This window comes from Mustela putorius, unplaced genomic scaffold, assembly GCF_011764305.1.
Source record: "Mustela putorius furo isolate JIRA1106 unplaced genomic scaffold, ASM1176430v1.1 tig00000281_pilon_pilon_pilon, whole genome shotgun sequence".
In the NCBI taxonomy this organism is placed as follows: domain Eukaryota; kingdom Metazoa; phylum Chordata; class Mammalia; order Carnivora; family Mustelidae; genus Mustela; species Mustela putorius.
Window position 1 is genome coordinate 24,719,811 of NW_025421343.1, and position 26,244 is coordinate 24,746,054.

The following is a 26,244-nucleotide window of genomic DNA, read 5'->3' on the forward strand; positions in this document are numbered from 1 at the left end:
TTGAGTGACCAAAGTTAACCAACAAAATATGTGGGGTTTCATAGGACAGGAGTAAATGACAAGACAGGGTTTAGGATGCAAATATCAGAGTTCCAAGGTTCCACCTTCTCAAGGTCACCGTTACCAACAAACACATCTCTGCCTAGCTCAGAAGTATCCAGAACTGTTTCAGATGCCCAGGACCCACCAACCAGGGATTTTAGCCTCTTACTAAAACCTCCTTTATCACATTAGACCCTTAAATGTAAATATATATATATATACATATATATATATATATATTTTGGCCAAGGGAGATGATGGGATAGAAATCATATTAGTCAAGGAGCCAAATCCCCTTAAAATTAGACCGCTGAGCAGAAATTCTGTGACAGACAGCATTTCCTCCAAGTCTAAGTTCAAAATTGGCTTTCTTATACATACCCTTTTTATGTCCCATGGTCCCCAGGAAGAGGCTGGATTTTCTGAACGCTCACCATGGTGGTATATTTCCCTTTCTCCCATAAACTCACTCTTTAAACCTGGGTAAATTATGTTGACTTTTTGATTCTAGGGCTCTCCTTTATAAAGTGAGGGAGTTTACCTGGAAAATAAAAGGTCCCCCTGAAAAATAGAAATGTTGTCAGTCTCTCTTGTACCACAATCTCTTTCCCCATTAGAACTACAGAGTTTCTCTGAGTAGACCCAAAAAAGCACTATCAGAAGACTTGAATGAGCAAGCTGATGAAATCAGGTGTTTAGAGACCAGTCCCTGCAGCTGCACTGACCAGTAAATAACCCTTCCCTGGTTTCTGGTTTCTCCTTTTAGAGCAATAAACAACAACAAAGGAAGAATACCAGCTCAACTTGTGTAGTCACTGGTTACCCAAGTGACTCATGATCTAAGTGGTGGGATTTATCCATAGGAAATTATCCTGAAAAGCCCACAGCGATGAGTACTTGCGGATTACCCAAATTTAACATGGAGGAGTAAGTTGTTAACAGTTGTAGTCAACATATCCAAAGCAACCCAGAGAGGAAGTGGGAGAGAGTGAAACTAGACACTCATTATAATGTGAGGAATCTAAAAATGTATTTGCCTCTAAGCATGAGTAGTTACATATTTTTTATATAAATATCCCAGTATACATTCTGTTTTCCCTTAGTCTTTCCAGAATCTACAGAGTAAAGTGTTGCAAGGGCATTTGCACCAAGTCCCATGCTCTTTGGGAATCATTAGTAGACATTTATTTTGTTTATTACGAGAGCTTTTCTCCAAAAGGAAAACACAGAAATCTGGGGGAATTGCAAAGCTTGGAGGTAACGTTGACATTTAAAAAAATATTATAAATGGAAATAAATAATAATATGTTAGCCAAAGCAAGCTTGACAAATGTTGTAGAAATCCTCAAACTTACTTTCTTGCTTGGGCACAAGGTGAAGTTTGTCTTGCAATTTGAACCTACTTTGTAAATGAAAATGTGCCAGAAGGCATAGTAGCTGGGATTCTTCTTTGTTTAATCCACGAATAGTAACATTGTTAAGATCTGCCCAGGGAAGAGTCCTCCTTTGCTTTCGCTGAGCATCTGTGATGTCAATTGGCAGCCTGATGTGTCTGAGGTTGGAGCTCAAAAATGCAAATGTCTGCAGGGCCAAGAAAATATTACAATGAGTGAAACTGCGGTGCCTGGGTGGCTCAGTCAGTTATGTGTCTGCCTTAGGCTCAGGTCATGATCCCAGGGTCCTGCTTCTCCCCCTCTCCCTCCTGCTCATGCTCTCTCTCTCTCAAATAAATAAATAAATAAAATCTTTTAAAAAAATCTAGAAAACTGGATTTGTAAAAAGTGAGAGTCTGGACTTGTGCATGTTGCAAATAATGGAAAAATTCTGAATCTTTGTGAGAGCCAATTCTGTGTGGGCCTAATTAAAAAAACAAACAAACAAACAAACAAAATCTGTGGGCTGGATCTCTGTCCAAGAGGTCACTGTTTTATAATTGTGGATGCTGAGTGAGGAAGAGACCTTATTTTGCACCATCTTTAATTTGGAGAAAAGAACTTGACTTGTGGTTCAGTATTTGTATGTCTTTAAATAAGCCTTCTCAGATAAAGAGAAAAACGTCAAAAAAGCATTTGAGGGGCGCCTGGGTGGCTCAGTGGGTTAAAGCCTCTGCTTTCAGCTCAGGTCATGGTCTCAGGGTTCTGGGATCGAGTCCCGCATCGGGCTCTCTGCTCGGCAGGGAACCTGCTTCCCTTCCTCTCTCTGCCTGTCTTTCTGCCTACTTGTGATCTCTGTCTGTCAAATAAATAAATAAAATCTTTAAAATAAAAAGAAAAGCATTTGAGAACAATAGAATATTTAAGCAGTACTTTTATATTTAATTTCTATGGCTTTAGAGCCGGTTTCTTAGATTTTTATAGAAAGTATGACTTTATGTTAGGACCCACAAGAACACCTATTCAAGATGTTGCTGATGTCACGTACATAGCATCTGTTCAGTCATTTTGCCACGAACATAGTTCTCAATTAAAAAAACTCACTGGGGTGATTCAGATCACTCAGTACTACAACGAGGATATGGATACTTGGAGACATCTAGACGACATAAACAATTTTCTAGTTTTTATAAAATGAATGTTTGGCACCGTGTAGACAGCACATTACTGAAATCAAGACTCCCTTATCCAAAAGCAAAACTGAATTTTGGGAAAAAATGACTAGAATGCCTGAAAACCAAAAACACTTTTATCAAACTCGAGCTCCCTTCACATTGCTTTAGATACTGAAGGTAACACAGTTTGGGTCTTGAGTATTCCTTTATATTTCATTAAGACACCTTTGAGATAGTCCAGTATTTTTTTTTCCCCAGTTACTGACCGTTTTATGGTAGCTTTTCCCCCCCTTTATCACCAAAACCAAATATTACTGATAGTAATAAGATAATGAGAGGTTTAAACATTTTCATTTGTACTTTTCTGTCATAAGAAGGCAATAAATAATCGTAATCAGCATTGCATTAAGTAGTGAGGAAGTATCTTTTCACCTCCATGTTTGCTAAATCCTTTCAGGTTGTATGTGATTAACAGTTGAAGCATGGTAAAATAGCTAAATAAATAAATACATGCTCTAGTTCCTGGACTAGAAATTAGAGCTTTTGAAAAAAAAAAGTCACTGAAAATGAGATATTGTGGTGAGATAAAGATTGGTGAGGGTTTAAAACTGTGTGAACACGGGGACTTGTGAAATCCCCACAAATTACCACAGAAGCTGATGATTCTAATTTTAGTGCCCAGCCTGGTTTCACTTACTATTTCAACTCTTCAACATCCTTATTGTGACTAGGAGATCCATCAGGAGAACCTTTGGTGGAAATGCCTTTGTGTGATTTCTCCCCTCAAGAATTGTTTTTATGGATATTAATAACCTAATATGCATTTATTCCCATGCTGGAGAAAAATGATGGCAATGTTAAAACTTGGATCCTCTTCATGACTCTTTGGTACACATGAAATACTACTGGGATTTCTATAGGAATCTACTAAAATATCCTCCTCTTTGACGTCTTTGGGGACCTGTATGTGTCTGTGTATCCCCTTAAGTACTTAAATGCTTGATAGATATTTCTTTAAAAAAATAGATTATAACTGGGGCGCCTGGGTGGCTCAGTGGGTTAAGCCGCTGCCTTCGGCTCAGGTCATGATCTCAGGGTCCTGGGATCGAGTCTCGCATCGGGCTCTCTGCTCAGCAGGGAGCCTGCTTCCTTCTCTCTCTCTCTCTGCCTGCCTCTCAGTGTACTTGTAATTTCTCTCTGTCAAATAAATAAATAAAATCTTAAAAAAAAATAGATTATAACTGATCGATAAAAATACAAATAGTTGAGGGATGCCTCGATGGCTCAGTCATTTAGTGTCTGCCTTCGACTCCAGTCATGATCCCAGGGTCCTGAGATTGAGTTCCACGTTGAGCTCCTTGCTCAGTGGGGAGCCTGCTTCTCCCTCTGACTGCTGCTCCCCCTGCTTGTGCTTGCTCTCTGTCTCTCTGGCAAATAAATAAATAAATAATAAAATCTTTAATATATATATGTACTTTAGGTACATTAATTATATATACATATGTATAAGTAGGTGAATATTAATAGTTTGGATTGTATGTCTAGAGGCAGCTACTTTGTCCTCCCAAATAGTGAATATTACATAGTAAGAAGCTGATTTTGGATTCTTAATTTAAGGAAATGTGGGCCTAAGTCAGTTAGAAGAAATGGAATTTCAACTAGTTCTCATTTCATACCTCACATTCCTAGCCCGTGCTGCCTTTCCCCCAGTTTCTTTGTCTCTCTCTCTCTCATATTTCTTTCTTTCTTTTGCAAAATGACTATATGTAGGTAAAATTATGGGGCTTATAACTTCGAGAGAAATGATATAAATAGGAATCATTTATTCCTTAAGTAGAATGTCATCATTTACCTAGAAAAAAATAATAGTAGCTAACACTTATCAAGGGCATACTATGTTCCAGTTAATAAGCCCCTAACCTCTCTAGTAACTCATTTAATTCTTGGAACAACCCTACAACATAGATCCTATTACTATCCAAGTTTATAACTAAAGATACAAAGACACAGTAAGAATCCATAAAGTGCCCAAGGCCACATACTAAAAAGCACAAAAGTCAAATTTGGTCCCAGGGGTCTGGCTCTTGAGTCCAGACTCTTATTCAACCGTCCAGCTCTACTCAGAACTCATCAAGTGACTAAAACATGTGAAGCTTGTGCAAAGCCACAGAGAAGGGCTACATTGGATTCTATCACACAGACCTTCACAGTGGCTTTTAGTTCTGCTCCTTACAACATGGTCCTCCTGCTCTCCCCCCTCAAAGTTTGTTGAATGAAAGAATGAACACATAGATTCTTTAATTCCAGTTTTAAGAGCTCCCTATTCTGTTAGCATTCCTGCTTCTCCACCGTTCTCTGCCTTTTTCAGTGTCGTTTTCTTTACATGTGGTTTCTCCTTTTCTCCACTCAGTGCAACCCCACTCATGCTTTAAGGCCACAGCCCAACTCTGTGAGTCAGAAGTTTTTACTTCTCTCGTGACTCTTTCATAATGCCCTGTATCGTCATTTCTGTTTATTTTGAACCGCCCCCCCCCGCCTTCTTTAGATTCTAAGGCCTCTGAGATCACAATCTGTGCCTGATATAAGCTTGTACCTCTGCCATGGTGTTAATCACAGTGTCTGGCACAGAAATAAGTGTTTATTAAATAAATGATAAAATGACTGGAAGAAGTATTCAGTGTAATTTTATTCTCTGTAACATAAATCTGTAATAAAAATCTGGAAGCATGTCTTGAAATTCCATCAGGGGCAGTTAATATAAGAGGAGTAAATTCATTCAATTAAAAAAAATTCAAGACAAAAATAAGAGTAGAGGGGAAAAGTGGAAAAGAAACAAATTTGAAGTCTGCAGATCATGTGGGAAGAGTAAGGTGACGGAGCAAGATAAGCATATGCAGGTATCAGACACACTTCTGGGTCGAGAGCTAGAAAGACAAAGGACACTGTCTGGTTCTTAAGAAACTACTGGGGGGACAGAACCATTCAGTAACAAAAGTCACACAAAGACTCACTCAAGTCAGTACGTTGAGTGCCAAAAATCTGCCCAGAGGAGCTGGAAGGGAGGAGAAGAATTCAAGTGGGCATTTAAGAAGTGAGTATGTGGGACACCTGCAGGCTCAGTCAGTTAAGCGGCTGTCTTCGGTTCAGGTCATGATCCTGGGGCCCTGGGGTCTTGGGATCCTGAAGTTCCACATCAGGGTCCCCGCTCAGCAGGAAGTTTGCTTCTCCCTCTGCCTGTTCCCCCCTGCTTGTGCTCTCTTTCTCTCTCTTGCTTTTGCTGTCTTGTTCTCTCTCTGGCGAATAAATAAATAACATCTAAATTTAAATAAAAAGAGTATATGATTACCAAACAGACTTAGAGAGGGAAAGGAAAACATTCTAAAAAAAAGGAAAAAATATATCCAAAGCATGTTGTCCTGGTCAGGTCAGGCTCCTGTAACAAACATACCATACACTGGGTGGTTTAAGCAATAAATTACCTTCATGAACTCATTACCTCCCAAAGGCCCCATCTCCAAAAGCCCAGGAGAAGCACTGGAGAGGAAGAGGGGTGAACCCGTATAAGAAGCATTTGGGAGGTAGATGAGCAGACTTGGGTATGGAGGGATAGTGCAAGAAGGCCCTGGGAGGTCTAGGAGGAGCCCCAAGTTTCTGGCATGGAGTACTGGGAGGTAGACGGAGCCACACATCCAGGAAGGAGAAACAGATACAGAAGTTTAGGAGGGTGAAGAGGGCATATTTTTTTAAGTAATCAAAAAAATTTAGTAGAAATATAATTCACAGGCTTTTGGAATCTGCCCTTTAAAAGTGTTTAGCTTAAAAAAAAAATAAAAAAATAAAGTGTTTAGCTTAGAGACGCCTGGGTGGCTCAATCAGTTAAGCCGCTGCCGTTGGCTCAGGTCATGATCCTGGGGTCCTGGAATCAAGTCCCGCATCAGGCTCCTTGCTCAGCAGGGAGACTGCTTCTCTCTCCACTTCTGCCTGCCTCTCTGCATATTTGTGTGCACTCTCTCTCTCTCTCTGACAATTAAATAAATAAATAAAATCTTTAAAAAAAAAAAGTGTAGGGGCACTGGGGTAGCTCAGGTCATGATCTTGGGGTCCTGGAATCGAGCCCCACATCGGGCTCTCTGCTCAGAAGGGAGCCTGCTTCCCCCCCACCCCCACTGCCTGCCTCTCTGCTTACTTGTGATCTCTCTCTCTGTCAAATAAATAAATAAAAATCTTTTTTAAAAAAGTGTATAGCTTAGTGATTTTTAGTCTGTTCACAAGTTTGTAGCACAACTGCTACTATCAAACTTCAGAACGTTTTCATCATCCCAAAAAGAAACCCTCAACTCATTGTAGTCACTCCTATGCCTCCTTTCCCTCAGCTCCTGGAAGCCACTAATTTACTTTCTGTCTCTATGAGTAGAGTCAAAGTCATGAGTATAGCCTATTCTGGGCTTTCATCTAAATAGAGCTCTAGGGACGCCTGGGTGGCTCAGTTGGTTAAGCAGCTGCCTTCGGCTCAGGTCATGATCCCAGGGTCCTGGGATCGAGTCCCACATCGGGTTCCTTGCTCGGCAGGGAGCCTGTTTCTCCCTCTGCCTCTGCCTGCCTCTCTGTCTGCCTGTGCTTGCTCGTTCTCTCTCCCTCTGTCTCTGACAAATAAATAAATAAAATCTTTAAAAAAAAAAATAAAATAAAAAATAAAAAAATAAATAAATAGAGCTCTATAACATATGGCTTTTTTTTTTTTTTTTTGGTCTGGCCTTTATCACTTAGCATCATTTTTTCAAGGTGTACCCATATTGTGGGATGTATCAGTTCCTTATGCTTTTTTATGGCTGAATAAAATTCCATTGTAGGGATATACTTTATTTTGTCCATCTCTTTATCAGTTCATGGAAATTTGGGTTGTTTTAACTTTTGGACTAATATGAATAATACTTTTGAACAGTTGTGTACAAGCTTTTGTGTGGACATATATTTTCAGTTCTTTCATGGATCTATCTACCTAGGAGTGAATTTGCTGAATCATAAGGCAACTCTATGTTGAAGTTTTTGAGGAACTTCCAAGTTGTTTTCCAAAGTGGCTGCATCATTTCATATCTCCACTAGCAATGTAAGATGGTTAGATATGAAAACCTATCCTCAAGTTAAATAAAACTTTCCTAAATGCACCCACTCCTAAGTGGCAGCCCCCACTCTTGGCCCTCTACTGTACACCTTGCAGCTGGCCTCACTCTGATTTGGAGTTACTGACATGGAAGTGGTAGTTGAAGCCATGGTTGTGGGTGAGTTAACCATGGAGAGTCTGAGGTGAGAAGGAAAGTCCAGGCATAGATACCTGTGGGCCCCCAGCAGAAGGAGGGGAGTCTGTGTGTGACTGAGAAGGTGTGACCAGAGGCACGGGAGGAAAACCAGGGAAGAGAAGACGTCAGGAAAATCACCCAAGGGAAGAATTTCAGGGGGAGTGTGGTAAAGAGGTAACACAAGGCTGCTGAGCCTTAGCATAAATGTGGGGACTCCACCAGAGTAGTTTTGGTCAAGTGTGGGAGTGGGAAGTGAGGGGAGAACTGGACAGAGCTTGATTTGGGTCATCAGAAGAGGGAATGAAATAAATCCAGCAAATTCTACTTGGCCTTCAAGGATGGGAGAGATATGAGAGTTGGCCAATGGGGAGCTGGTATTCTTTGTTTCTGGTTTTGGCCAGACTTGGCCATCTTTACTCAAACTGCTAGCAGTTTAGCTCCAATTCATTAATTCTTCCTTTTTATAATGGGATCAACAAAACCCTTATTTCTAGTCCTTTGCCTTCTCCAACTCTTCAGTACTTACTTTATGATAAGGATCCATGTTCTCCCTTTCCCCCCCTCTTCCTGTGTGTCTCTAGATCCTCTAATAAACCCATCTGATTCATGTTTCTAGCAGTTACACAATTTCCGAAGAGTAATTTGGCATATGAACCAATTAGTTCCATCAACCTGTAAACTCCACGAGAATTCCAAAAGTTCTTTTCAGCATTTTGATAGATGCCCACCAAACTCCTTATCCTCTGTATGTAATGTGCTATTAATCCATGTATAATGTTGTTCTAGTAGGAAAATATACTCTAAATTCCAAATAACCACTTTACAAATATAGTTGGAAACATTTCGTAATTCTAGGACTTCCTTTTTTTTCCCATTGGGTTCTATGCTCTGAAAACCTTTTATAAAAGAGCTTTTTTTGTTCTGATGAGGAAGACAGAGTAATATTGTTTCTCTCGTGTTAGGGATGATGAAAACAAGGCTTAAGGTAGTTAAATAGGGACCTAAGACACTACGGACGCTTGTTAGTCACTAATATTTTCTCTTTTGTTGCTATGTACAGGGATTTCTTTTCAGGAGTAAAGTGGAATTAGTTAATGCCTTAAATGAGAAAAAGGAGATATTACCACCTCTTGAGATTTGTTTTCCTTTTGAAGAAAGGAAGAAACACTTGCTGTAGGAAAAAGACATGAAATCAGAGAGAATGACAAAGTCATTAAGTGGAGTCTTCTAATTATGGCCTTCAGGCTCTATACATTTAACTGAGAGTACAGAAATAATCTTAAAAACATTTTTTGTTCCTACACTTCACTTTCAATTGTTTTCAGTAAAAGGTCTAGCCCCAAATCCCTGATTCAGAAGTATTTGAAAACTGGGACTTTACCATCCCACAAAAGAGTACCATGAATGAATTGGTTTCTAAATAGGATCAAAAGTTTTCATTTAGGGGCACCTGGGTGGCTCAGTGGGTTAGGCCTCTGCCTTCGGCTCAGGTCGTGATCCCAGGGTCCTGGGATCGAGCCCCGCATCGGGCTCTCTGCTCAGCGGGGAACCTGCTTCCTCCTCTCTCTGCCTGCTTCTCTGCCTGCTTGTGATCTCTGTCTGTCTAATGAATAAATAAAAAATAAAATAAAATAAAATTTTCATTTAAATGATAACATGCACCATTTCACTTAAAAAGGAGGAAATCTAAGTCTTGCCATTTGCAATGACGTGACTGAAACTAGAGGGTATTATGCTAAGTGAAATAAGTCAGTTAGAGAAAGACAGTTATCATATGATCTCACATACACGGAATTAAGAAACAAAACAGAGGATCATACGGGAAGGGAGGGAAAAATAAAACAAGGTGAAATCAGAGAGGGAAAAAACCATGAGAGTCTCTTAATCATAGGAAACAAACTGAGGGTTGCTGGAGGGGAGGGGAGGGGCAGGGAGGGATGGGGTAGCCAGGTGATGGATATTGAGGAGGGCACTGGCTATCTGATAACACTGACTTTAACTTGTATTTTCCATTCTAGTTTTGTGACCCATAAAACTTAATATTCTCAGATGTCTCCTCTTTCAGGAAGCTTTCCCAGCTCTCTTTGGTTAAATTTTATCCCATTTTTGTACTCCCATAACACCCAGGGCTTGTTTCTCTGACACTGGACTTAATGGGCTCATTGTTTTATAATGACTGGTTTATGATCTGTAAACTGCAGTGGGATGTAGGATCCTAAATGAGCTCTTTACATCTCCAGCCCATATCATAGCACTTAATGCTTAGTAGATATTTAATAATCATTGGCTTTTTTTTCTCTCAACCAAACAAATGCCTTTCTGTGAGCATGGAAGTCAGTTTTTCATTATGTTAGTGTTTCTTGCTGCATTCCCATGAAACAAGTTTGAACTCAGGTTTTAAAATGCTTTTCTGGGGTGCCTGGGTGGTTCAGTCATTTGCCATCTGCCTTCAGCCCAGATCATGATCCTAGGATCCTGGGATCATCGAGCTCCCTGCTTACGGGGAAGCCTGCTTTTAGGGAAAAAAAAAAGAAGAAGAAGAAGAAGAAGGAAGAAGAAGAAGAAGAAGAAGAAGAAGAAGAAGAAGAAGAAGAAAGAAGAAGGAAGAAGAAGAAGAAGAAGAAGAAGAAGAAGAAGAAGAAGAAGAAGAAGAAGAAAGAAGAAGGAAGAAGAAGAAAGAAGAAGGAAGAAGGAAGAAGAAGAAGAAGAAGAAGAAGAAGAAGAAGAAGAAGAAGAAGGAAGAAGAAGAAGAAGAAGAAGGAAGAAGAAGAAGAAGAAGAAGAAGAAGAAGAAGAAGAAGAAGAAGAAGAAGGAAGAAGAAGAAGAAGAAGAAGAAGAAGAAGAAGAAGGAAGAAGAAGGAAGAAGAAGGAAGAAGAAGGAAGAAGAAGGAAGAAGAAGAAGAAGAAGAAGAAGAAGAAGAAGAAGTAAAATAAAATGCTTTCCTAGTGTTCTCAAAGATAAGCAGCTTCCACTCCCAGCACAGAACGGTGGTAGGTCAGAGAGAAAGAGTATACTGCAAGCTGTGCCTTCTGTTCACATTCTGTTTTTTCTTAGAGGCTTTCTGTATAGTATCTTCATTCTCTTAGAACCTCCTTTATGTAGACTCTAACCCCCAAGGTTGTCCTTTGGCCCCAGTGGGTGGATCCCTAAGAGTTTTATTTACTCATGCCAGTTACTGAAAATGTCTCCTTGCCCCTGGTGGGCACATAGACAATACCATGTTAGTGCTGGTACCAAGTACAGAATAGAAGTCAATAACCAGCTCAGACCTCATCCTGGAACCTGACTTCCTTGAAATTTTTTATAACAACTAAGTAACAAGGTAGAACTGTGCTTTATTTGTTGCTAGATTTCTGGGGAGAATACTGGCCTCCCAGAGTTCAATGGATTAAAGCATCAGCACAGTGATGGTACAGACAGCATTCAAAACAATGACCTTCTCCTCCTTCTCCTCCACCAACATCATAATCAAGCTCAGTCTGGAGTCAATGAATAAGGGGATGTGACTTCATTTCAGGGGATTTGGAACCAGGTCCTTCCCAAGCATTAGTGCCACAGACGAGATTCTTATGAATATAATGCTGAAGAAAACACTGGTCTTCACAAAAACTGTTTTCCCAAGGCTTAAAATTTTAACTTATAAGCTAAATATTTTCTAGTTCTGAATCTTATTTTGAGATTTTATTTATAATTTGAACACTAGAGTTGCTGTAGTAGGTCATAACCTTTCCATGGAGTTGAATGTGTTTTTCTGGAAACCATCAGATTGCAAATGTCTAATATGTGTGTATATCGGTTCTCCTCTGTGTTTAGCTTCAGCCTAATGCTAGGAAAATACCTCCTTGTTGGACTTTGGAATCTCATATTTATTCCTAGAGTTTCTTTAAGATTCTCATTTGTCATTCAACTCATGTCAGATAGCTGTAGATATGTCCGTTGGGTTGACAATAGTATATTTCAGTTAACCAAGAAAGAATAAATATAATGCAGCTTAACCTTGTTACTTAATTGTTAACCCAAACTACAACAGGGCCTTGTGGAATGAGCTCTGAGCTAGTTATTGACTTCCGTTCAGTATTTGGTACCAGTGAGTCCCTGAAATGCCAAGCTTGCTCTAATAATAATGGTTATTCATCTGCAGACAATAGAGCCAGTGATAGAATGCTTAGAAAAGAAGCAGAGGCATAGTACACATTTGTTCTAGACAATGCTCAGAAATTGATCTAATAGGCAAGCCTTAACAACAGCTAAAATTTCTATTGGTAGTAAGAAAAATATAAATTTTCCAAGTCAGAGCTGGCTTTGTCACTAAGCTAGTCACATGATGGGACAAGTAACTTAACCTCCATAGGCCTTAATCTCCTCATCTATGAAATGGGGAAAATAATATTTTGCTTTGGGGATGTTATAAGATTTAAACATCATATAGCTAGTTTTCCCCAACATTATGTGTATCACATCACATGCCACGAACAAGTAGTATTTGAAGAAGATATTATTACTTTGTTTTCTAAAATACACACACACACACACACACACACAAAATCCACAAGAATGTTGATTATTAATGCCCTACTGATTTAGGAAAAGCTCTTTGTAGGAGAAAAACAACAACAGTGAAAGCTTAAAACCCAGGAAAAACTCATTATCACATTAAGTAAACCTATCCAAGGCAAGAATAAAAAAAAATTACTCTAGAGTTGAGAAAATATTTTCCACAGCTACTCCGTATGTAATTGTTAAATAACCTTTGGGGATTTTGCTCCACTCTGTATAAATGTAGGATACTGGACTCTGGATACTGGGTCATCGTGATGGCCCACTTAAAATGTTATAACTTTGCTATAAGCAAATAAATAAACTCATTTCCTCAGTATGTACTATCCTGGTTGGTCTGTGATAGAATCAACATTGACAATAATGACAATGAGGCCATGACAAGAGTTACTGAATGGAGGAAATAAGGTAGAAAGAGCAATTCAAAGAACTAAGAGGCAATGTGGAAAGAAGTGAGAAGGAAAATCAAAGTTAAAACACCACCAATACAGGGTACCTGGGTGGCTCAGTGAGTTGGGCCTCTGCCTTCTCCCGTCATGATCTCGGGGTCTTAGGATCAAGCCCCGTGTAGGGCTTTCTGCTCAGCAGGGAGCCTGCTTCCCTCTCTTCCTCTGCCTGTTGCTCTGTCTACTTGTGATCTCTCTCTCTGTGTCAAATAAATAAATAAAATCTAAAAAAAAAAAAAAAACCACCAATACAGAAATAAGAATGCCAGGTATGAAGAATGAACTGAGAAGAAACAGTAATGTATCTTTTTATTTATGACCTTTTTTTAGAGGTAATGGATAATTAGGGCATTGGTGAGTGTGGGGGGGGGGCAGAGAGAGACAGAAGTCCCCGCAGGGAAAGTGCAAGACAGGGGGATGGTGGCTGAGGCTGTAGCTTTGGAATGCAGTATCCTGGATCAAGACAAAGTGTGGGAGACAAATGACTTCTCCAATAGTGTCTGTCCTCTTCTTCACCATTTGAAACAAAGCTAGATGAAATGGAAGGGGCTCGTGTCCTTGTGATGAAACTACCTAGCAAATGCCAGCCATGCTTTAGCTCTGAGTTATGGAAACCACATGTGACTAGACCATAATGGCATTAACTCAGAATTGCCTGCTTCATAAAGAAGGAACTTGCTGTATAAGTTGTTCCAGAAAAGTTAAATGATTTCAGAAACATGGCATAAGTGAGTGATGTCACCCAGGGAACAGGGAACACTAAATTTCTTTCAAAACAAACTCCAAAAGAGAAACATCAGCCTTTTCAATGGAAATAATGGGAGATAGCCCAGTAATTCTGGTTTCTTCTGTGCTTTATAACATCTCCTGCATATTTTTTTCCCCTCTTGATAAACCTCAGACCTTCCAGCAGATGACCTTGTCTCCTTCTTTTTAGAGTAAATGAGTCATTAGACAGAAACTTCCTCAACTCCCTACTATCAAATGGACAGACCTACCTATACCTCTACCCATTTCCCACCTCTTTCCTCATGTTAAATTTAAAAAGGTGACTTGCTACCTTATCCAAGGTAAATCCCTCCACCTATAAAAGGGTACATCACCTCTGTCCTCTTGGGGACCTTATTATATAGATTAAATTCTTTTTCTCCTGTTCTTAAATTTTCCTTTCCACTGATTGTTAGCACTTAAATATGCTCAGGTGTCAATTCAGAAATCTGTAATAGTGTATCCAGAAGCTAAGTCAACATTTCCCTTTGGATATCTCAGACATCTCTAACTCAACACCTTTAAAAATGCACTCATCATTTGTCCAAAATGAACTTCCTTCTCCTTTCCCTTTTTCTTGTTTTTTCAGTCTCAGGGGAATGGCTTCATAGCCCAACCAAATGGTTTGCTAGAAACCTGGACATTATCCCTGATTCCTCCTTTCTGCTCAGTCCCCAAAGCCATTCAATCAGCTAATCTTGTTGGATCTATCTTCAAATTATATCCTGTAACCAACCAGTCTTCTTCATCTCTATTGCCACATACTGGTTTAGATAACAATCATCTCTTGCCTAGATGGTCATAACTAACTACTAACGGGCTTCACGATCATCTGTGTACATCTCTACTCATCTCTTTTCCATACTGCAGCTGGAGGAATCTTTAAAAAGTCTAGATAGGATCATGCCACACTCTTACTCATCTTTGAAATCACGGTTTCCTATTGCCTTTCAGATAGAGTTCATACTTCTTCATATAGCTTACAGTACTGTTCATGAGCTACTCCTATGAACTTCTGAGTCTCATGTCTCACCACATTCAGTACTTCAATCACTCTATGTCTTTCAGCTTTTCATTATTGCCATCTTCCTATCTACTCTTTGCCTAGCTAAAACTCCTTTGGCTCCTAGACTAAAGTAGTGCTCCTCCCCTTCCTGGGATTCTTTATTGCAATAACTTGTTTAATTCTTTGCTAGAGTATCAGAATTATGTCTTTCTTGCAGGGTCACATGACCCTGCAATTGTGCCACTGGGCATTTACACCAAAGATACACATGTAGTGAAAAGAAGGGCCATATGTACCCCAATGTTCATAGCAGCAATGTCCACAATTGCCAAACTGTGGAAAGAGCTGAGATGCCCTTCAACAGACAAATGGATAAAGAAGATGTGGTCGATATATACAGTGGAATATTACACAGCCATCAGAAAGGATGAATACCCAACTTTTGCATCAACATGGACAGAACTGGAGGAGATTATGCTGAGTGAAATAAGTTAAGCAAAGCAAGTCAATTTTCATATGGTTTCATTTACTTGTGGAGCATAAAAACTAACATGGGGGACATTAGCAGAAGGAAAGGAAATATGAATTGAGGGAAATCAGAGGGGGAGATGAAAAATGAGAGACTGGATTCTGGGAAACAAACTGAGGGTTATAAGGGGGAGGGGGGAGAGGGGATGGTGAGCCTGGTGGAGGGTATTAAGGAGGGCCCGTATTGCATGGAGCACTGGGTGTGGGTGTGGTGGATAAACAATGAATCTTGGAACATGAAAAAAATAAAATGAAGATGTTAAAAAAAAAAGAATTATGTCTTTCTTGCTCACCAATTTATCCTTCTCTCTGTTTGCTCCCAATCTCTTTTACCAGCTACTCTGGTATCTTGCTTAGTATCTGGTTTCTAATAGATCCTCAGTATTTGTCAAATAACCTGATTTTTTTTCAGGGTTTTGCTATCATTTCTCTTACTGAACTTAATAGTCTTGATTCTCCCATGGAGTTTCAGAGAATATAATCACAGCACATTTCAGATCTCACGTCTGTGGTGAGAAAGGGAGATTAAGCTTGAACATGGCCAGAACAACAAATGCTATGTTAATCCTTAAGGCTTAAGGTTTGTAATCAAGCAGTCATTTTCACTAAGGACTTAGGCATTTAGAGACACCCCCCGCCCCTTATCTCCATATGAGGGTCAAATGGCCGGTCTGAGTGCAGTGGTGTTTACAATTAATTGATCATATGAGGGTCAAAAAAAGCAAAGACATGTTTGTGGTTATTAATACATAAAGACAATATCTGCCATTAGGAGGAAAGAGTCTTTATGGGTTTTTGTTAGTTTTTTATTGCAATAGAGATAAAACTATAGACAAGACTACCTTTGGAAGTTCTAATAGGGCCAAAATCATTTCAAAACTGTTTATTGAATACTCACTAGATATAATATTTCACCTTATAAATCCTACAGTCCTGGAGCCAGGAGCAACCTTTGCTGTCATTCTGGCATGCTTCCTAGACACCATCTGGGAATTAAGCCTACAACATCTCTGATAGTCATTACTTTACTTTGGCTTGAGAACTTTCAAGAATGAGATTCCATTGCTGATGAGGCCACCTGCCCTACTCCTAAAAGCTCCAGTGTCACAATACTTTTTCTCCTTTTTCCTTCTCTAACTTAACATCTCTCTTCCTGTCACTTCAAACATATGTCTTCTACTTCACCTAAGTCCTCAACTTAGAAACCCTTAAATACTGGAAGGGAAGAGGTAGAGTGGGCAAAGAGAGAGAGCTTTCCTGAGCACCCAGTGTTTTAGAAGACATCCAGTGGATAGATTTTACATTACCTCTATAACTCCTTCAACAATCTAGCAAAGAAAGCAGGATTAATGACCTTGTAGTCGGTGGTAAGTAAGACTTTCCCCATTTGCTTATCTAATGTTGAAATCCAATCCAAGATTCTGAGTCAAGAGGCTGGGGTGCTAATTTATGTCACTTAATGGACAGCTGCATAGAGTTGGCTCTTTTTACTATTTCTAAACTTGGGAGCATAGTTCTTATTGTCCTAGACAACCTCACGAGGATTTATTTGAAGATAGAGGCGTTCATGTTAGTGAAAGCCTTTTCGCTGCATGAATACATCATAGCCTTTGGAAATCACACCCAACAGAAATCTATTGCCCTTTGGAAGTGAGAACTTCTCTCTTAGAAGTAATTCAAGCCCTGGGGAAATTTGGCTTATGGTGTCCTTTTCAAACTTGCGAGAAAATGTGGATGCTGGGGAGCAATAATTTTCCTTGCAGCCAGAGAGTACCTATCAACACTAAAGCAAGTCCCAAACCATCGGGAGACTAAACAACCTGGACTAAAATAACATTGGCATTCACGTTGAGACAGTCAGGAGTGATTTAGAGTTAGAGTTTGATGATCACCACAACAAACTATTCTGGAGATTTACTAACACTCCAAGGTCAGTGTTTGGAAATTCTTAAGGAGTACTCCAATAATAGAAGTATATTTGGACCAAAATAGTGTCTTACACTATGTGTATAAATTTCAATTTTGCCACACTTGCAGAATTGTAATAGGCTGAATTAAAGGAAAACGACTTGATTTTAAAAATAACATGTCACATGGGACACCTGGGTGGCTCAGTTGGTGAAGCAGCTGCCTTCGGCTCAGGTCATGATCCCAGGGTCCTGGGATCGAGTCCCACATCAGGCTCCTTGCTCGGCAGGGAGCCTGCTTCTCCCTCTGCCTCTGCCTGCCTCTTTGTCTGCCTGTGCTCGCTCTCTCTCCCTCTGTTTCTGGCAAATAAATAAATAAAATCTTTTTTAAAAAATAAATAACATGTCACCAAATAACTATTTTGAATATTTTTTCTTTTTAAATTGACTTTGTAGATGAAATTTAGACAAAATCTCAATACCACCTATAACTCAAGGGTTTTGGAAGTCCTTTAACACCACATGGATTCTTTTGGGCTTCTATTATTTAACTCTGTCTGGGGATTTCTTTATGTTCTTTTATCAGATTCTCCAAAGTACTTATAATTCAAGTTGGATAAACCGGTTCTGCTGACTGCATCCCCAGCACCTTTTCCAAGGATGATAACTGCCCTTACAATTTTTTCAGACCTGGAGATCTTTCAGTGTAAAGCCAGTAGGTAAGTATTTCTGTAAACCATTATAGGTGATGTAAGAAGCTTGACAAGATAAATATGCCTAGAAAAAACAAAAGAAAGGTGCTATGATATTAACAATCATGATGATGAGATGATGGGTAACATAATTTTCCTTCCTTTTTCCTTTCTGTCCTATTTTAAATGAAGAATATATATTGCTTTTATAATAAAGAAGCTTTACTGTTGAAAAAATCAGTTGTAGACACAATAATAGCCACACATCTGAAATGAGACCTCAACTACATGTACAGGTGACAGAATGCTAAGTAGAGGCACAGACACATCTCCTGACTGCAGAAACAGATTTTAACTGAGTAGTCTGGCCCACCTGGCTCTCAGGTGCTGGCTTTATTGCGGATCACAAATCTAACTCCAAACATGGTGACAGGTCTTTGGTATGAGGTTATGTCCAGCGCCTTATGGAAAGGTAATAACTTCCTCAAGTAGATCAGCTGAATAATTTTGGTTTTGCCCTGAGAATCTAGTTTAGTTGATCTAAGCTCTTGGTTCTAAGTAATATATTTACTATCCAGTAACAAGAGTTAACAAGATAAAAAGTGTCTATACAGACATGAAGGAGAATCAAACCTGTCAGTTGTCCAATCTGGACTTTTAATGGGATTGGGAGAATTTATATTAGGGAAATAAGAGAATTGTTGCTCCCAAATGTCCTGGAAGAGATATCAAGTTCTTATTATGAATACAGAGAGATTCTATTAAGTCTAGAAAGCTGGCAGGAACTCCTGTTCCAGGCTGTTTACTAAAACAAACTAAAAAATTTATAGCATGCGTGCATACAAATATATACTTAAAAAGGCAAACTTTTTACACTTCCTTATTTTCTTCATTTCTTCATCCATCCATCCACTTCTTCATTAATTCATCAATTGCTTTTCTCAGTATCTTCTCTCTGAGGGACAAAATCTTTGGTGTTGGGGAGTCCACCAGAGCACAAAACACAAAAAAATCCCTGCATTCATAGAGTTTATGTTTATAGCGCTGGAGAGATTTCAAAACAAATCTAGTAAAATATATAGTGTGTCATATGGGGATAACTGTTATGAAGAAAAATAAATCCAGGAGGTGAGGTAGGGCATGCTAAGTAGGAGGTGAGTGTGGGGAGAGAGGTCTTGTTGTTTTAAGTGGGGTGGTCAGGAAAGGTTTCACCGATAAGGTAACCTGGTGAAGAGATGTAAAAAGAGGTGGTCCCAGACATCTTTAGTATTTCCCTTTCACAAATCATTTGAGCAGCAGAAGTGGGAGAGCCCTGATCCAGTGTTTCTGTTATTTTTACCGCACATGTGAAATAATCTGACTTTTTATGCTTGGAGCATGGCACCTTCAGCAAGAATATGGTTTTTACACAGAAATCATACATGGTAAAAAATTGTCCTTGGAGTTGTATGCCTAGTGTGCAGATCCACTCAAATATCACTGTTTGGTGGTCTGATTGAACTAACAAAACCATGTACGTGGACGTTAGTTTTTTTCCCTATACGTTCATGTGTTTGCTTTCTGAAGTGGACTTTGAGCCTACTGAAGACGGGATTGGGACAATGATTTATTCATCTTGCCGGCCTCAGCGCTTAGCCCAGTGCCTGGTATTTGTCAGGTACTCAATGATTACTAGTTGAATAAATAAATTTTGAAAGCAAAATAGACATTGACTTCAAACAGTTTGTGAGATTAATGCCCAGTGGCCACATTTACCTATTAAACCACCCAACATTGATAACTTTGTTACATCATGATAACCTCTCTCTTCCCTAGGCCCTGTATAGACTTGTCACAGGGACTCTGTAAAATAAAATGGTGATGTTTCCAACAGCAATACTTTCAGTATGAGGAACTCTAAGAGGTTGTTTCTAATTCCCATTTTTCCCATGACAGTGCTGTAAAATAGGACCTCTGTCATACCCACACTTTTCTTCTACCTAGGTGACCGCTCATTCAGCTATGTCCTCTTTCTGACTAGGGGACAAAATTATGACAGCTTATGATATCCTTACTTGAGAGAGCAGTGAAAGGAGAGAAAGGAAAGTAAAAACTTTATTTTACAATGGAGTCCTGATTCTAGGCCTTACTAATTGTGTAGGTTTAGACCAGTTGCTGAATCTCTGCAAATCCCATGACCTCATCTGTAAACTGGGAATAATGATTACTTTTGTTAGTTAACTTTGTTATGAAGTATCATTGTGTTGGCCATAATGTTATTATTATGAAGGTCAAGTTAGATAATACACATAAGGCATTTGGTATGGCACCTGGTACAGAATGTGTGTTCAGTTGGTTTTTGTTAATACTTTCACTACTACTATTAGTGTTACTATTAGAGAAATCAGGCAAATAAGATTTTTTAAATTAGTTGTTGAATGTTTATATGATCACAGCAGATGATACATATCAATATATTTGCACTTTAAAATTTACCTCCTATATACTTGTAATAATATTAAGCCGAGTAACGTTTATAATGTTCTTGAATGGCTCTCTTATCACTTAAGAATATGAAGAAAGTGTAAGATACTGTATCCAGAAAATGTCAGCTGCAGAATGGAATGGTACCTCACAGAACACTCTGGTCGTTCTGGGGCGCCCTCCATGCGAAGGAACACTTCAGCAGGCATTTGACCATCATGGTGGTTGATGGACTTTCTCACTAGGAGACTTTTCTTCTAGAAAGATACAGTCATGGAAGCCCTTATCTTTTTATGTGGGAAAGTGATGCCTTAATGAGGTCTGAATTCTAGTCTGATAACTTCCGTTTCCTCTTTCTTTAGAGTCTTGAAGTATGACTGAGAACAGACACCATTAGTGGCACAAACCTTACCAAGTCACGTGATTATGGAGATGGTCTATTTGATGCTGAAAATGTATCTAGTTTTTTGACAGCGGCTAAATAACCATGGGGTCAAGTGGACTTGGAAAAGCAGCGACCTTAGATGAACTGTTGAGAACGTGCATTGAGATGTTTGGTATGAGCCCTTTCTCCCTTTGATGTACCTTGATACTCTCACTTCTCCCTAATCGGAATGCTATGGAACAGAATTCAGTCTCCATCTTTGGCATTTAAGTCCTTTTTGATGGACTCCAGTCTGCCTCCCCAGTAACACTGCCATGTGCATTTCCATGCCCATAGTTAATATGCCAGGCATCCTGTCCACTTTAATGTTTCTGGAATATTCCCTGCATCTTTCTACCTCTGTGCCTTCACTGAAATTCTACTTCAGGGCTCATCTCAGAAGCCGGTCAGATGTTCATTCTACCATTCCTAATCTCCACTGTCAGGAATGCTGATTGCTTCCTCCCACAGCTCTTTGTGACTTTCCCATGGTACTGTGATCGTTTCTCGGTCTTTCGACTCAGACAAGTAGCATAATCTGCTGTGTTCTACCTTTGCATGTATGTCTTATTTCTCCTAGTAGTTTACAGACTTTATAGCTGTATGCTTTCTAATGTTGTTTACATCATCACCTCAGCATTTCAGATTATTCTTTGCACAAACAGAGTCATAAAGTGGATGGTTTTTTAATTGTTTTTTAAGTTGATTGTTACAGGAAGAGTTAGACCAGAGTAGGGTGGCCAGATAAAATACAGGAGATCAATTAAATTTGAATTTCAGATAAAGTATATTTTTAGTGTAAGCATGTCCTAAATAATGCATGGGACATACTTGTACTAAAGAATTATCTGTGGTTTACCTTAATTTCGATTAACTAAGTGTCTTGTACTTCGGTTTGCCGAATCTGGTAATCCATCACCAGAGGGAGGGTGAACCCCCCCCCCCCCGTCCATCCACTTGACTTGCAAGGAAGAGCCAGTGGAAGGAGGAGGAAAACAATCATTGGGTCTATGAGAAATTTTTGACACTGATGTTTCTCTACTGGTATTAGAAAAAGAGAAGAGTGCACTGTTGTCTCCACACCCCTCATTTTATTTTATTTTTTAACAGATGACAATGGAGAGCTGAATAATAGTTATTTGCCAAGAATAGTTCTACTGATGCACCGATGGTATTTATCTTCCACTGAATTGGCAGAAAAACTTCTCTGCATATATCTTTTCAACTACTGTGTAATTTTTACAATCATAAATCAAGTTCTGTATTTAGATAGAATGTCTAACAAAAGCCGGTAAATTAAGATGAATAAATAGTCTTTAGTCAGTGTTCCAGCTGTTTTGTGGATATATATAGATGTCTAGACAAGACATCTGGATGATGGACCAAACAGTTGACTATCCATCTGGATGTTTTGGCTCTACTGAAAAATAATCACTAGATACAAAATGAAACAGAAGCTGTAGGCTGACTGTTTCTAACTTGACTTAAACATTTCTGCTGTTAGTACAATGAAAGAATAGTCAACACTGATTCCAGACCTAATTTATTCCTTTTGGGATGATAAAATGATGGACGTAGAGGATACAGTTTAGACATATGAAAATGCCAGCCAAAATAACGCGATCTGGCTCAGGAACAAACAGCACCTGAATTTTCACATCTTCCCTTGATTACAAAACTCAAAGAACATTCTAGCAGTTTATTGGAATCTGTTCATTGATCATAATTTCAGATTTCCTTCGATATAATAGCAAAAACAAACAGGGGGGAAAAACCCTAGTTAGAGACTCCGTTCTATAATAAGGGCTTTAATAGTCTACCACCTTTGAACATAAAACAGTACTAAAAGGTGACTGAAAGCCAAATGACTCAAAATGACAAAACACTCTTAGATTTAAAAGGGGATTTTATTCTCAGAGATCTAATGTTGATTATGCAACCATTAATATTGGTTCCCACGGTCTCAGCCTGCTCCAAGCCTAGGGGACCTTGCAGATGACTGGGAAGCCTTATGGGGTAGGAGGAGCCTGAAAGGCAGAAGGTCTGATTATTAGGGCCATGTGGTCATCCTTCTGCTCATTGCAAGCTTCCTTCACTTCCTACGTCTCCCCTCCATCCTCCCAACAACCTCAGGGCCAGGGGGGATGTCTGAGAGGGTAAGAAGACATTCGCCTTGAACAGAGGTTCCTGAAAGTGAGCAAGATCCTAATCCCCAGGTCTCAATATTGAGGATTAGTGTGTAGGTGACGATTATTCATTGCTGACATCATCAGAGCCCATTCTCTCCCCATCTGAACGCCCACATAACCCAGATGTCCCCACTATGGCCTTTGTATTAGGAATTCATCTAAATTGGTCAGAGAGATGCAGGTGTGGGCAAAGGACCTTGGTGCAGGGATTTTTTTCTTTAACTAGTGCACGTATCAAGATGCCAGTGGAGAAACCTGTGATGAATTTCGGTTAAAGATCTGCTACTTCATGAGGTAAATATACATGTAACTGTCTTGCAGCGGATGGTTCTGGAATTGTTGACCATTTCTTTCCCCCCAGACAGTAGACCTAGTTTGGCAATAGAATTGACTCAGATTCCCACCCCCAACCCCACTTTACTGATTTTGTTTAAATTGGCCTTCCTCTGTTCCTGGGAGTAGAATTTATCTTTCTTTTAGAGATTAAGCAGTAGCACATGTGATTAGGGAATAAAACTAGCTCTTGGAAAGAGTAAATTCATTTTTTTTTCTATTTTCCCACCATATGCTTTCCCATCTAGTTGCCATGGGTTGGGAGAAGCGTTCAATTTCAGCTGTGTCTCAGCACTTAGGTGCAAGTCCAGATGTTCAGGACTTAGGGTCAGAAAGAGAGGCTCAGAGTGGGAGTGGTAGGCTTGGATCCTTAATTGAAGGTGGGAAGAGTGAGACTCTGTGTCATCGGTGGGGAATAAGAGATTGCTAATTTGGGTTACAGTCCTGGGTTCATTGTTAATTGTAATCTGGAAAATGATACAACATTATCCATAAAGATCTAGCTTGAAATCTTCTCTTCATCAAAACTACTTAATGCCTTTCAGGTACTGGATTCTCAAGTTTCCTGCAGAGTTTAACTTGGACCTTGGTTTGATCCGTATGACTGAAGAGTTTCGGGAAGTAGCTAGTCAACTAGGGTATGAAAAGCACATCAGCCTCATCGACATATCCAGCATGTAAGAGTGGCTCACGCTTCTTTCCAACACGATGAGCCCACTGTTGGGGGAGGGAGTGGTGTGGCCCCGCTGGTTAACTCAGTTATTAGGAACTCAGTGCTAATGAGACTGACATTTTATATCTACTATTAACTTGCCACAGAGAAAACTATTTAATGACTCTAAGTATGGTTATCCGTCTTGCAAAGATAAGCTCTTGTATTGTGGGCATTCATACTCTAGTCCATTTTCCTAGAATACTTCTTCAAGAATCTTGATCCAGGTGGCATTATCCAGGAATCATCAGGGATGTTGTTAAAAATAGAGATTATTCAGGTTCATTCCTAGTTAATCAGAATCTCCGGCAGTGAGGTCAGACCTCTGTCTTTATCACAAGCCTTTCAGATCATCCATATGTTGCTGAAGTGTGAGAACCAACTTCTAGTAGCTTTCATGTGCCTTAAATCACCATCCTATTTATTGATAATCTGACAAATTTATATACCTAACCCAAACCTCTCCCCTGTGATCCCAACCTCACTGGTCATAAGAAAGAGCAAGTAAGAAATTCTTGATGGATCAGTGCAAACCCACCCTGTCTGGAAAAACAACTCAAAGTTTCTGTTCTATTGGCAATGGGTCAGTGGTTTTCTCTTCAAATATGAGGGACAGGGCGTGTATTTTGCTCCTGGAAGCAGGCCAAGAGTTACAGAGTCAGTAGGTTAATAACTTCCATCGAATGAAATGGCCTTTCAGCACATTGACCAGACTCACTGTTTTTTTTATAGTCCTTCCTATGACTGGATGAGAAGAGTCACACAGAGGAAAAAAGTATCCAAGAAGGGAAAAGCCTGTCTGCTCTTTGACCATCTGGAGCCCATTGAATTGGCTGAGCACCTCACTTTTCTGGAGCATAAATCTTTTAGAAGGATCTCAGTAAGAAACTGACATTTATTCTTCCAAGGATAACAACCACCATGCCAACTTTCCCAAGAGCTACGTTTTCATACTCTGAAGTATTGGCAGCCCCGTCATTGTGCTCCACTGGAAAAGTGCCCTGAATTCACAGGAACAATCCCTTTTAACCAAAGATAAATATTATCCTGTCTTTAGTTTATGGCTTAGGAGCTATATATCTGTCGCTATTTTCAATGTCTCCTTTCATAGGATTAAAGCATGATTTTTCTGAATACTCAGTGGAGATTTAACCATTCAAGGGTTATGGAGCTCCACCAACTTCTCCCAAGTGAATGTGTTTTGCTAGGCCCTTCATTTGAGGGAAGAAATCTTTATTTAGGTTGGGATTTCTGTAAATGCCTAATTATGGGTGTAGGTTGAAAATAAGAGTTGTAGGCTTTGATAAGAATCTTCCATTAGGTTGTTTCTTTCCCAAGAATGGAGGTCCTGAATTAAACCTTTCTTTCCTACTCTGTCTTGATAGCGTTCCTTCTCCACCTCTTATCTCTTCCTCCTGAGTATGGTCTCTTGTCTCTTCCTAGCCACCTACTCTCTATCCACTTGTTATGATAATATTTCTGCAGTGGCTCATAATCAGCCTTTGTCTCACCAAGCTCTGGGGCAGCCATTCTTCTTCCTACTTTTCCAAAATGCCAAGGAGTTAATTATATTATTAGTTGCAAAGAAGAACATGGAATTAGAAGTATGGATTTCTGAAACACAGATTCTTTTCAATAAATAATCCTACTTGGAGAGGACCTTCATGGTTCTCCACCAGCAGGCCATGAGAGGTAACCCGCTGCATTGTTTATATGATGGAAGGCTCGTATGTATTTGATGACATCCATGATGACCTCCTGAAAAGGTGTCCGTTTTGCTAAGGAGCTACCTTACTTCAACTGCTGTTTTTATTTTTTTTCTTGAAAAAACCTTACAGAATTATTCTGACTTGAAATCATTATATATATATACACATATATATGTATATATATATTCATTTTCTTTATTTTTAAAGATTATTTATTTATTTATTTATTTGACAGGGAGTGAGAGAGAGAGAGAGTAAGAGAGGGAACACAAGCAGGGGGAGTGGGAGAGGGAGAAGCAGGCCTTCCACTGAGCAGGGAGTCCAATGCAGGGCTCAATCCCAGGACCCCGGGATCATGTACGGAGCCACACAGGCGCCCCCATTTTCTTTTCTTTAATGCATGCCATTGTATCTCAACCTTGCCTGACCACTGGAATCACCAGCACCAATGACTGAAAAATGGAGATTCTTAGGTTCTTCCTCGGGAGATTGATCCTTTAGGTCTCGAGGGTTCCCAGAAACCAAGAGGTTATAACACAAATGCCCCCGGTGAATCTCACAATCTGGCAAATTTGGGACTCACTGGAATGTGATTTGGAATCTTGTCCCTCCCCACCCCACC

At 39.6% G+C, this 26,244-nt stretch overlaps 1 protein-coding gene across 7 annotated transcripts in view; it reads left to right on the top strand.

Moving 5' to 3' along the window:
• RASGRP3 (RAS guanyl releasing protein 3) overlaps positions 1-26,244 on the top strand; it is a 107,509-nt gene that overhangs the window by 47,442 nt on the left and 33,823 nt on the right. For 5 of the 7 annotated variants that reach the window (XM_004765469.3, XM_004765467.3, XM_004765468.3 and 2 more), the window contains exons 2-7: positions 17,687-17,819; positions 20,618-20,812; positions 21,790-21,892; positions 23,100-23,162; positions 23,747-23,878; positions 24,646-24,793. In XM_004765469.3, the coding sequence (XP_004765526.1) occupies positions 20,743-20,812; positions 21,790-21,892; positions 23,100-23,162; positions 23,747-23,878; positions 24,646-24,793 (516 nt within the window). In that variant the 5' untranslated portion in view covers positions 17,687-17,819; positions 20,618-20,742. Of the gene's footprint in view, positions 1-17,686; positions 17,820-20,617; positions 20,813-21,789; positions 21,893-23,094; positions 23,163-23,746; positions 23,879-24,645; positions 24,794-26,244 lie in introns of those variants that run through there. The other 2 variants (XM_045079250.1, XM_013062960.2) reach the window with 2 other exon arrangements.